This window comes from Rhamphochromis sp. 'chilingali' (assembly GCF_963969265.1).
Source record: "Rhamphochromis sp. 'chilingali' genome assembly, chromosome: 5".
NCBI lineage: Eukaryota > Metazoa > Chordata > Actinopteri > Cichliformes > Cichlidae > Rhamphochromis > Rhamphochromis sp. 'chilingali'.
This window is the reverse complement of record NC_137932.1, coordinates 11,689,431-11,703,117: the sequence shown is the minus strand read 5'-3', so window position 1 is coordinate 11,703,117 and position 13,687 is coordinate 11,689,431. Positions and strand designations below refer to the sequence as shown.

Sequence of the window (13,687 nt, the reverse complement as noted above, 5' to 3'; positions counted from 1 at the left end):
ATGTCATAATTTCAGAGCAGCGTCTCTAGCAGCCACTTCCTCTGAGAGCCTAGGAGGTGTGGGGAAATACAGGGTCCCCATTTGGCCCGAGTGGAATGATGCAGACGTCAACAGGGAGAAATGGGACTCAAACAGAGGTCCTGAGGATGGCAAGCCAACCAAGAGTCCTAGTGCTGTAAATATGAAGAGGACAATATTTACTTTTTTAAAATAATCAGTTAATTTATCATTACCCAAACTACCCTGTAAAGAATATATGTAATATGTGTAGCTAGGGTTACGTAAATTGTAAAGTTGTGTTAATTTATGGTTTCTGTACTTCACATTCACTTTGTTCCCTTTTGTATGCAGCCATTTTTTGAGGATCCCGAAGGAAAGCTTCTTCTGCCTCCGTGTTTGAAAGTTCACACCTGGAAGCGCCCAGCAGAGTTTATTGTTGACAAGGTAACCTTCATGCTTCTGTTACCTGCCCGCCTCGATTTTGCACTGAAGACTGCTGTTATACAAAAGGGCTTTCCACCTAGACATCGGCAGTTCATTTCATGTTTATATACCTTGCAAGGTTAACAATGATATACAGGGTCCAGAATATGCGTGCAATAGGTTTACACATGAAATTTTAAGACAATTCCTACTTCCTTTAGCCTTTTCGGCCATTTGTCATTATTGGATACTTTCTAGACTACAGGATAGATCTACTAATAAAAAAGGCAGGCTAAACCTGTTTTAACTTTCTGTGTTTCTTTGCCACACAGTGTGAAATATAGTTATGGAAACATGCTCTCTAGTCACCTCCAATGAAGTTTTAATTGCATCACTCCACTTTTCTGTTACCCCCTTCTTAGTGCAGTATTGAGCAATTACTGCAGGCTTCCTGTTTTTTGTATTAGTCCTTGCCAGGTCACATGCTGCCTTTTCACTCAAGATGTCAAAATCATTTAATTAATTTCATAAAAGAGGAGCAGAGCCGAATCACAAAAGCCATCAGCCATGCAGATGGAGGCAGCAGCTCTTCTACAGCATTCTGTCTTCAGTCTGTTTCCACAGAAAGTATTACTAGATTAGCAACGTTGTTTTTGGATATGGTTTAAATTTGGTTCTTGCTTAGAGTTGCTTGCAATTGTACAAAACGTTTTTTTTTAAATCTTGCAGCCTGCCTCATAGTCAGCTGACCCATTTATCCATATTTAATTAGTAACATGGTAGAAGCTATGAACTTGGTTGTCAAATATTCAGTGCAGACACAGTTCTGGGAGTGTCATAGTAAGGTTACACCAGTTTAGGCCCTGGGTTGAGCTGACTGTGTAGGTCCCTCATTCTTGTGTACTTTAAATTGGTGACCTTTGACAGCAGTATTGTAATGCTGATATGTTATTATAATGAATGCTATGCACACATGCTACTATACACTTTATACTGACTGCAGCTTTTTCTGTGAGTTTTCTGTGACGATTCTCAAGCGAATAAATGTCTTTTATAATTTACCTACAGTGAAAACTCTTTTGCTTTATTTCAGACTCCCACTGTCGTTGACAATCAAATGACATTTGACCTAGTCTCCCCTAATTGTCATCTGCTTTGTAGTGAGGTTAGTATTCAATATTTGTTTTCTACTTTACACTGACTTGTTGTTAGCTGTCATCCATCAGTGCTCAGATAGTCTAATTCCAATGTCAGCAGAGTGATGTCTGACTGACAGAAACAAATTATATGGGGGAAAATGTAATGCCCTTTGTGAATTAAAAATCAGATGATTGAGGGTTTCGCTAACGGATGCAGACCGATTTTCCTCTCTCTTCTCCATCCTGTCTCTGCTCCATGCTCCATGAAGCTGATGAGGTGGATTGTCAGCGAGATCCACATTCTTTGGATGCAGTTTAACTGCCCATCTACAGAGCACGAGGGATGGAGACCTTGGGGGCACATCTACTCTATGTGTAAGGTGGTGAATGGTCATGTGCCACTTTTCAACAGCTATGGCAAATACATCATCAGACTTTACTGGATGGTAAGGATCCAGACAGAATGCAAACACATACTCAGACATGAGTATGGTTCGGAAGAAGCCCTTTTTACTAGTGAGAATTGCTTTGGTTTGACGTTTATGCAGAACTAGAAAATTCTCTTATCGCTGCTTAGGAAGTCGCAGCTTTACAGCAACTGTTTATTAATGAATCTTTTAAAAATAGGCATAGCTGGATTGCAAAACATTGTCATACATTCTTCAACAGACTGCAGGATGTAGCACATGAGTAGGGAGTGGTAGCGGACTGATGGGGGATGTAGGGGGGGAAGGGATGAGAAAGCCTTATCCTCTCAGAGCTCAAATCAATCAGTCTCGCTGCTGTGCCAAAAGTGGTTGGGCTTCATACATTGCCTGATGAATAGATAAGGCTTAACAGGAGTCAGCTGCTTCTCACAGAGCAAAGCTCAAGTTTTATAACTACACTTAGTAAAACCCTGAGAGCAGGCACAGCCTATGAGGATGATAGCGTCGTTCAGTTTGATTATGTGTAAGTGTAAAGACTTCACAGGTTTAAAAACATCGCACAGGAACACAGTCTGAGGGCTTGCATTAGAATCTCTGTATGGCAGACCTTGCATCTTTGTGTCTTTTCAGAGGGAGAGACAATTTGGGTCAACAAGAGAGTGAAAAAGACAGAGTGATATTGTTCTGTGACTGTGACACTGTGACTCTTGCCTTGACAAACAAGACTGACATGGTTGTAGGCAGCCGTCCCCGTGCCAACCTTAGCACGCTAGCAGATGGTTGTTGAGATGGCATTAAGCACCCAGCCCCCATCACCCTCTTCCCATTTCCTTCTCTGTTTTTCCTTAAAGGCTGCTCCTTTTCTCTCAGTCACTTGATTCTTTGTGGTTCCGTGCCTATATTTTTCCGTATGGATCCTGTCAACACTGTGTTCCCATTCCTGCTTTTCTTGATCTGTCCTATAATTTCCCCAATTGCACTGTATTTTCATCCACCGGTCCTTATCTGGGCAGTGGTTTGACGAGAAAAGGGTAGAGCAAGTGAGAAATGGAATATTCGTTCGACCTCTGTGTGGGTTTGCATTACTTGGGTACACTGTTCTGATAGATAAGGAGAACTGCGGATGTGATTATTACCTGCTTTGCTGCGTTTCCTTAAGCAGCGTGAAACTTCCTCAGATGGCCTCCAGATAGACCACAACACAGATAATGGCTTAAGACACAAGCATAATCATGGCAAATGCTAAGGAGAAATGTGGGACAGCAATACCAAAAGGCTGTCCTATCCTGAAGATGCAACCCCAGTTCCAAAAAAGTTGGAACTCCAAACTCCAAAATAATCTGCCAGATAATCATCTAAACAACACAAATCAATTGTTTAGCCCTCTTTTTTGTGGAGCACTCATTTTTTTATGTCGTTTTATTTTTCACTGTCTTTTCTTTCCTTCCTTTCTTTTTTTCAGGGTTGTTGGAGGAAGATATTAGTGGATGATTTTATGCCATTTGATGAGGACAATAACCTGCTTCTCCCTGCCTCTACCTGTCAGTCAGAGTTATGGCCAATGCTGCTGGCTAAAGCTCTAATTAAAGTGGCAAACACAAAGTGAGTTAACATATGTTCAGACAGAAACTTTATAAGTATTTTAGCACTACCCCAAGGAGCTGGGGAAATAATTTATAATCCTAATGTAATGCTGCTTTAGAACAGACCTCGAGTTTTTTGTAAGTAGCAGCAAATAAGGCCACAGTAAAAATACATCACACAGTATGCACCCCAAGACTGTACACTAAACCTAATTTCAGCAGGGTTACTGTACAGTGTTAAATTTTAATTTATTTCAATAAATATATATGGGGATAAACTATATATGCGTGAAAAACGGAGCAAGTCATTAAATCTGCTCACTTTGTTTTTTGTTATTTCCTCCCCGTCTAAGTGCATTGTAGATGTTTTCATGTTTCCAATTTTCACCGTGAAACTTAGTTTCAGGACGTTAATCTCTAAGCTGGCAAACATATGTGTGTTGCCCACATTTGTTGAAAAAATTTGAAGCTTACACACATGCACAAGAACCCCTGCGGAGTGCCATTTGCTGACTTGGCTGTACCTTCCCAGGACTTATCCTGTGTATTTGCCATGGGTGTAATTTGACAGTGTAATTTGGTGGCAGATAGACAATGTTCATGCCTCTGATGGCGCTGTTCTGTTGTCGCTTGAAGGTTGAGACATAGATGTTTCAGCTAGGGCAGAAAATAAAGAGTCTTCCTCATAATAATAATAATAATTTATAAGACATACGTTTTAATATAATAAATGTCTAATTTACCTGTTCAGGTGTTCGCTACTGCTTTTCAGAAAAACTTTTTGTCATTTTTTTGTGAAAGCTGAATATGAGGTCTCATTCACTTTGGTGCTGAGCAGGATTTTTGGCAGGATTAAAGACTATGGCATTACCATGTAAGTTTTATGAATTTCACTTACTCGAACATAGCATGAACGTGGACTGGACTCCCAAAAGGACCAATTAAAGCAAGGGCAGCTGTCTCTTTCAAGCGAAAATTGTGTGAGAAGGATACCTAATATAGACATTCTTGCACACACACTCCTCAGAATTATTTGAGCAGTTACAAGGTTTACCAACTAATGCAAATTCAACAATGCTGAATGTAGCCTGAACCTAAATTTTTGGTGTTCTTGATATGTATTAAAAAAAAAACTATACTATAAAAATGCCCAAGTCAGGATAATGTGACTCTTAGAAAACTACTAGGTATCAATGACCTTTGTTGTCCTATTAGCTGTAATTCAAAAGCATGACCGGAAATTAATGACACAATCTAAACACACAGTTCTTTACTATGTTTGAAAACAGAAAGACACATTCAATATTTCTTCTCAGTTAACAGCATTCTCATGATTTAACCACCCTGTCACCAATCGCATTAAACACTTATTTCCCGCGTTGAAACCGTCACCTCACATGATCTGTTTGAGAACAGTGCCAGTGCTAAAAATGGTAGTTTGAGTGCTGTATCTGGTATGTTGCATATTTTGAACAAAAGAAAAAAAAAAGTTCTTATGTGTTTGTTTCTCAGTTTGTCAGATGTCTGCGGGGGGATGGACCAGTTCACTTTTATCCACACCCTCACCAGCTGGATTCCAGAAACTCGTCCTATAAAGTAAGGACTTTAATGGTTGACCATACTTTTTGATCTATTGTATGATATGTGCTTTGTATGTTCTATGTCACTTTCTGTTCAATAAATTATACACTGACGGGATGCTTCATTAGTACACCTGTTCAACTGCTCATTAGAGGATGTCAATATGGTCATGATGACCTGATTTAGCTCAAAATGAGCATCAGAATGAGGAAGAAAGGTTATTTAAATGACTTTGAACGTGGCGTATTTGTTGGTGCCAAAAGAGCTGGTCTAAGTATTTCAAAAACTGCTGATCTACTGGAATTTTCCCACACAACCATGTGCTCCAAAAAAGAGAAACTATTCAGTGTGGAGGATATTGTCTTGGCAAACTTTAAGCCCCCTAGACATTCAAGCACAACAGCCACCTGAGTATTGCTGTTGACTACATCGATGACTTTATGTAATGTGCCATGACTCAAACCTCGCATCATCTCAAACTGGTTTTGTGAACATGACAGTTAGTTCACTTCACTCAAATGGCCTCCACAGTCACCAGATGTCAATAGATCCAATAGAGCACCTTTGGGAGTGTGGTGGAACTGGAGATTCAGATCATGGATGAGCAGCCAGTAAATCTGTAGCAACTGTGTGATGCTGTGATGTAAATACCAAAATCTCAGAGGAATGTTTGAAGGCAATCGGGGAATCCAGTACTGGCAAAGTGTACTAATAAGGTATCCAGTGGATATACATGGAATATATGTTCCGTTTACTGTGTGTCTTTGTTAACAGGGCTGATATTTTTAATTTTTTTATATAGTTTAAGGTCTGTGGCAAAAATAATGCAGAAAATTGCATCTGTCCTCAGAGATGGAAGGAGATATGTTGTATACTGGAGGGAGAGTAATATCAGTGTAGAACTGCAGCTCATCAGTGATAGAGCTTTAATGGGGCAACAGTATTTGTTGGTGGACCCAGGGAGTGTTATTCTCTGTAGCTCAGCAGGTTAGCTGTTGTTAGTGGGTCGCCTGGGGAATCTTATCAGCACGTGCAATAAATGAGCATGACATTTGTTTGTGTTTCAGACTGATTAATGAAACATGAAGTTGTAGTTACTTATGCACTTGCCCACACAGAATACGCAGGATCTAATATACCTCAGTTACTGCAAGGTAGAAGTTCTGACAATATAAACATAGTAAATAAATATATCATTATGTTAAATATTATGTGACACTGTAAAGTACCCTTAGGATGCTTCTTTCTTTTGCTTGTAATATTCAATTAGACTGCTAAACACAAAGACGGTCAAAAACGCTAAAATAAATAACACATTTACATCCTCTCTGCCTGTACTAATAACAAGTAACTGTATATTAGTGCAGCTAATACTGCCACTTAGCAATATTAGCTCAAGTTGTTTTTATTCATGCACTGCAGCCCTAACCTTTCTAGACATTACCATACTGAGTTATGCATGAGAACTTCAGAATCGTTCGGACCGGACATTAAAGGACTTGGCTTTTCCTTTAAGCTCCACAGTACAAAGTCGATGTAATGTCCGATTGAGCTCATGCAAGAATAGAGAAATTGATTGCATGGAGAAGTCAAATGAAATGAGTTGGTGACACATGTTCATCTCCTGGATGCTCTGTCCAGTCATCACCTGTTTCCAAACCTTTGAAAGTGCAGACTGGTGAAGCTGGTATACCTGAACGACACTACAGACTTTTATTTTTGCTCATTCATTTCTTTGTGAGATGTTCAGGGGGTTTCTTGCATGTACTGGCTGTAGTATCAAGTCCACCTCCCCCACCCGTCCACCTCCACCCCCGAATCAGTGAAAAAGTCAATAATTTCCTTTGGATGCATGCTTGCTTTTTCACATGACTGTGTATACAACAGCCTTTTGTATTGCAAACAAAGGGACAGTATAGGAAGAGGAACTGAAATTGCAGTTGTCACAAAGACACTAAGCAAAAGTGTACTTCATTTGACATCAGACACACTTAAAGTTGGAATGAGTTACAAATAAAAAGGGTTTAACTCACAACTACTAGGGTTAAGCCTTGTTTCACTTTTCTGAGCTGAGCAGTTTCAGACCTGCTTTCCATTCATTCAGGCCTGCTTTCAGAACAAAATGACTGGGTGTGCATCAGAAATTAGTGAAAATGATCTATACCTATAGACCTTACAAAGGATAACCTTGGAAAAACACGGGAGCATGGTATAATGGTTGTCAAACAACATCTTTATTGATATATACTCTGGTGTCAAAACTCATCATCAAGGGTACTGGTGACATTGTGAAATGTTTTCTATTTGGGGCAGATAGTTAACAAGTGATTACAGTGAAACTAATATAACCTGCTGTAGCCTGATAATGTTGTCTTTATCTCTCTTTCAGGTCAGTGTACTTGAGAGAAATTTGGGATTTCTTACAACACTCCATTCCTACATTTAAACACCTGGATGACAGTTTGCCAGTGACGAAGCCTGAGCCCACAGATGCAGCTCAAGTGAAGGATTCCACCCTAAGTAGCAGCAAGAATCAGCTACTGGAGTCAGAGCAATGTAAAGGTAGATATTGTGCCTCAGTTAGACACAACAAGTAAGACACAAAGTCACAAAGAGGCAAATAATTATGCAATTATACATACTTGCAAACTTTTGTCTCAATTACACACTCTGCTTGCACATTTAATTGAGTGAGTAAGTCAATGCAGTCAGCCATTACTGTCATAATTTGTATGCACAGAATTGCTTTGCTGCTCAGTTAATTAATTTATCAGCAGAAGGTTTTAGAATCATTTCTGTGTCCTGTGTCTTTGTAACTGTGCTGTATTAATGGATTTATATGTCATGTCTACATTTCCTTTGGTGAATTAACAGCTATATGCAATATATATTTCCTTTCCCAAGGCACACCAGAAGCCAGTCTGTTTCTCACCACAATGACATAAAAAGGACAAAACTGAATTACGTGAAACTTGGTAGAGAGGTAGAGGAAGGTCTGCTTAATTTAAATACGGAGGTCCTGCTTAAAAGTTCACAAGTATAGAGTTAATGCTTATAGAGCTAAAGAAATCCAACTTGTAGCAATCACAGTTTTGGTCTAGGGATTTACTTTAGGACAGGACAGGCTTAAGACCTAAAGTCACTACTTTGCTGTACTTCAAAATGCCAAACTTTCTGAACTCCGTTGTCAGCCCTGGGGCCTCTTTCATGTTACATCAAGAATAACTTCCTGTCTTTTGTGAGGTCTGCCGCCCATATATTATGGAGTGCAGAGGGTTAATGTGTGTATGGTGGACCATGAATAAACCAGCAGAGGGAGCTTTAGAAGGGTAAATTATTTGGTGCTCCCGCAGGGCAGGAGAGCTTCCCCGGTCAACTGTGGGAAGATAAAAGTGAAACGTCCTCACAAATGTATTTGTTGCTTGGAGTTGTTTCAGGCCATAGCAGAAATACAATGCTTTTTAAGGCTGTACAGTTCATTTAAATCCTTTGCTCAAAATGCTAATTGCGTGGATAAATTAGCTAAGGTCTTGGTGTTGCATATTAAAGGTGAAGGGGCAAAACAGGTAATTATGAGGTAATTATGTGGAAGAAAAGCTTCCTCTTGTATTAAAACCTGCATATGTAATATTCAGAGTATTGAATTCAGAAATCCTTTTGTGATGTTTTGCTATTTTCAACTTCTATATAAATTAAAATCTATCTTTGTTTTGCTCTCACATTCACCCACCTGCTCTTTCTGACAGTAGACTGTTCCCTGTGCTCTGCTACAGTCTCACTTGTTTGAAATAACTCAAGTGTTGCATATTAACATAATGTAATGTCATGCATGTGAAGGTGGTATTACTTCACAAAACATTTTCTGCTTGAGGGAAATCTGCTGCATTGTCCTTTTCTACGTATGCAAACACTAAAAGACCCTACACGTTTCTTCTATTTCGCTGTTTTGGTGCTTACTGTGAAATTCCAGTGAAATGCAGAAATTAGTAGTCAATGTGACAACAACTTCTCTTTTCAATTTTTAATGTGTAGCCTTTATATTAGCCTGGCGGTGTTCCCATCACTCTTCACCATGGTCGGCCAAATTGATTTTCCATGTCTCCTGGCCCATGTGCTCTTATATGATATACTTTTAAGATGCACTAAAGGGGGAAGAACTCCCTAAAGAACCTAAATATAGCCTCATTGTTTATACCCGTGGAGGACAATAGTGTTTTTTAATGTAATCTTTCTAGTCTGGGAAAATAGGGGTAAATGTAATAAAAGGATAGAGTGCAAATAGAAATACACAATGTATCGCCAACTGCTGCACCTCTAAGAAAAAACAAACATACAGCACGTGGAACACAAAAATTAGAAAATACACAGATATATAGGTCAACAATCTTCTTATAGTGTGAATGTGAGAGAGAGAGGGTGGGAGTATCTGTGTCTTTGTCTCAGATGTACTTGATAGTGAAGGTGTAAAGCCGCAATAACGCCCCCAGGAGCCAGAGGCAGACTGGCTTGATACCAGGACAACCGTGCAATCCACAGCTCCCAAGAGTACCGTAGACTTAAGGTCACACTTCTCTGCGACATCCCCGGAGGAAGGCCACACGACCAAAGGGTGAGAGGACCAGAGGCAACGGGAAGTTGACCCTGCTAGAGGCGGGCCACCCTTGCACGAGTTGAGATCCAGGTCCCAAGGAGGAGGTCCAAGCCAGGAAGTCGGCCAACGACCACACCAGAACATCCAGCCATGCACCGTGGAACCAACAAACAGAGAAGCCTCCAGTGGGGAGCGTTGACCATGTCCCACAGGGGCAAAGGCTCAGCGAGCTCCAGCCATGCACACACACACTCATACAGGCCGTTCGCTCACTCACTCTCACCTAGCAGTAGGTTTAAAAAATTATTTTCCGATTCAAATCGATTTTAGCTTGAATAACGTGATATTGATTAATTAAATCCTGAATCGATTTTTAAATATAAATGTATTTTGCCAGAAACGCCAGAATCTCAGGTTAAAGCTCACAAAACTATTTGAGAGCAGGTAAACACATTCGGCACAAAGATGTAAACACGGATCGTGCACCCAACAGCACATAAACAGACACGCCATCGGGTGGTGAAAGCTGACATCTCAGAGATTCTGATGCCGACAGGTTTCGTCACTCTCTGACCAAAATTCACGTCACCAGCAGCAAAAGAAGATCAAAGCTACACTTCACATTTAATAAACATTGTCATTAATTCCCTCTTGCTTTTGCTGTTTAAACACACGATAAAATCACACTTCCTGCACAGCTCTTTCTCTCTCTCATTGTACTGAATAGAATAGTTTGCCATCTCAAATCTCTGTTTTCTTCATTATTCACTTGCTTATTAAACATCAGTCTAGTGTTGTGTACAGTGCTATCGGCCTGTTGTTTTTTTTTCTTTTTCCAACAAGAAAGCCTAATTTTGACTGTTTAATACCAAAGAAATTTAAACTTTGTAAAATCATGGCAAATTGCAAAACGCTTGGCTGTGTCTCTAATAAAACCTCTGTAACTTCGCTCTGCTTCACTTCAGCAGCATCAGGTAATGTTCATATGTTGATTCATGGTTTTCTTCTGTTTTTGATGCACTGCAGAATATTTTTAAGGGGGTTATCTGCTATAAAAAGCCAGACCAGGGAAATTTCCTTCATGTTTTTCTGTGTTTTATCCTCAGTTACTTTGACACAAAGGCATCTGCTGTGATGAAGTCTCACACGTGTCAGCTTTGTTTTTATACATAGATATAAAAATATGGATATGTACTGATAAATGATCAGAATTATAATATTTCTAACAGTCTGAATCAAAATTGAATCAAATCGGGACCTTGTGAATCGGAATCGAATCGATTATAGAAATCAGTGACAATAACCAGCCCTACACTCACCGACCCACTAATGACACATAGAAAGACATAAAGACACATGTACACATATTGACCCCCTCCCCTTAGAGGTGTTGGCGAGCAGGTGCTGCCGCGAACCAGCAGCAAACTGGGACAAAGCCAAAGCGTACCACAAACTGCCTGTACGACCCCCATTCCAGGCAGGGGGTGTGAAACAGGTTGTAGGAAGCTATTTTGTGTATGGTATTTTTTGTCAGCTCTGCTTTCTCTTTTGTTGGATTTAATTTAATTGTTGTGTGGCGCTTTCACTATATTGATGTTACTATTTAGAATCAATCACATTTAGTCTAAAATTAGTTGTATATTAACACTTATGACAATGCAGTTTAACTGTACCTGTTATTCTTCATTGCGTGTGTTTCTCAGCAGACCCTGACATAGTGGTTTGTGCTGCCTGCTACCCTTTTCAACTACATAACGGTTCCTTTGGGTTTCGCCAAATGGTATGTCTTTTTAATATTCCTCCTAAAATGTTGACCACGTATATATGTTGACTCATAATGTGCAATTTTTAGTCTTCAGACTTTTGGAACTATGAAATTTCGATTTCACTTGCTAGAGATTGTAGTTAGGTATTTAGTGCAAATTTGCGAGGATACAAATTCACATTTTGATGTAACTGTAACATGCACATCGTGACAGGTTTAAAGTATATATACACAAATTTTATGTAATGATTTCATATACTGTACTGTGTCTTGAGTCAAGACTCATTTCTTTATATTTATTTAACTGTAATTTTCTAAAGGCTCCTGAGAAATAGTTCTGCAGGCTCTCCAAAGGTTTTTTGTATGTTAACCCACTTAACATGTAACTATGAATCATCCAAGCATTAATAAAATCACCTAATTCACAGAATGAACCAGTGTTGTATCCACACAACTTAGCAAAGAACCAGTTTCAAATGGTATCTTTAGGCACTTTGTTACAAGTGGTCTGTTACAAAAACACATAATTTGTTCCCATTTCCTGAGCTTAATCTTTGAAAAATGTGAATGATAACAGAGTTTGACAGGCATAAAACAAATAAATAAAAAATCTGACATATTTCAGCATAATTAGCAGTTTATCCTTAAAAAATCTGAGGCCTGAAAAATGTTTATAGCAAATGAACAGTATCTGAAAGTCTTGTGCTTAAGTAATATCCAGCAAAGATCTGGCACAGGACCTGAGAGACACACTAGACCCTTTACTTGAGCCATCTACTGTTCGTTGAAAGCTCATCAGAAATGGTCTCGGTGGAAAGCTGGCTGTCAAGAAGCCATTCTCTAGAAAGGGAAACAGCACAAAGGGCTGAGGTATGCCAAATTACACAAGAACTGGACTGAAATTCAGTAGCAACAGGTCTGATGGAAAATTTCCAAGTTTTACATTTTTGATTTAAAATGCCACCAGTATGTATGGTGGGGTTCATGACAGTGAGTGTCTACAGTTATCTGTAAAACATACTGACACACTGGAGTCTCTGTCATGGTTTGGGCCAGTTGTGTCGGAGATCTTTTCAAAATTGATGGTAAATGGACTGGTGCTTATATAGCTCATTGGCAGGGGTTCCAATTGTCAACAGGACAGTAATCACAAGCACACTGCCACTGCAGTAATTATACCTGGGTGGAAAAACACACAATGAAACTCAGTCAGGGATTGGCCTCCCCAGAGCCTGTACCTCCACATTATTGAAGCAGTGTGGGATCATCTTGACAGAGAAAGGAGCAAAACACATGCAAAGAAGAGCTTTAAACGTCCTTCAAGAAGCCTGGAGAACTATTCCTGAAAAGAAATTTTTCCCAAGAGAGTTCAGGCTATGATGTTTAAAAAAGTGATCATACCAAATATTGACTTTAAAGCTCATTAGAATTGTGCAATTGCTGTTTTTGCCTTACATACTGTATTTTCATGTATTTTGGCAGATGTGTCTGAACTTATTGCCTGAATGATTCTGTCCTCCATGCTAATATGTCGCTATGTTTTTAAACTAACACCTTAGATAATCACACAATATTGTTAAAATGCAGTGGGTGTTAAAGATTAAAAAAATGTTTACTATATACACCCCTAAACCTGATTGGAGAACAGTTTCTAATTATCTGCCAGAGTATTTTTTAAATATTAATGGTTGACTCCTGCATGCATGATTTCTGTGTATGTGTGTCGGTTATGCAGGCTAATTCCTCTGAATTTCTACGTCGTTATGGCCTCTCCTTGCTACACAGCCATGCTGTCCTGTTGACTCGTACCCGCGCATGCCCGCTAGAGTCACCACCCAAACCTCCACCTGTGCCCCGTTGGAAACTCATCCGTCAGCCCAAGGAGATCTTGGTCACTGCTGAACCAAAGAGTAAGTTAGAGGAAGATTGAAACAGGAAATGAAAGATGTTAAAATTAAGTTTGGAAAAAAGGCGGTGAAGGAGAATCAGGAGGAGTATGCAGGGGAGGATATCAAACAAATAGAAAAGCACAAATTATGCGATAGCGTGTAGGTGAATGTCATAAATAAATATGACTCCAACGAAAAGTGAGTGTTAATGCAGGAGATTTAGAACCTGCACTAGAGAGGGCATGCAGCACCGCATGCTGAAATGAAAATAGGAGTAGGGCAGCTACA

The 13,687-nt window shown here is 39.6% G+C and overlaps 1 protein-coding gene across 2 annotated transcripts in view; it reads left to right on the top strand.

Annotated features, from left to right (window-relative positions):
• The window catches only part of adgb (androglobin), a 37,402-nt gene that overhangs the window by 449 nt on the left and 23,266 nt on the right, over positions 1–13,687 (top strand). For both annotated transcript variants that reach the window (XM_080882290.1, XM_080882289.1), the window contains exons 2-10: positions 16–175; positions 352–444; positions 1,517–1,588; positions 1,832–2,008; positions 3,453–3,592; positions 5,086–5,169; positions 7,544–7,716; positions 11,449–11,525; positions 13,246–13,420. In XM_080882290.1, the coding sequence (XP_080738416.1) occupies positions 16–175; positions 352–444; positions 1,517–1,588; positions 1,832–2,008; positions 3,453–3,592; positions 5,086–5,169; positions 7,544–7,716; positions 11,449–11,525; positions 13,246–13,420 (1,151 nt within the window). The remainder of the gene's footprint in view (positions 1–15; positions 176–351; positions 445–1,516; positions 1,589–1,831; positions 2,009–3,452; positions 3,593–5,085; positions 5,170–7,543; positions 7,717–11,448; positions 11,526–13,245; positions 13,421–13,687) is intronic.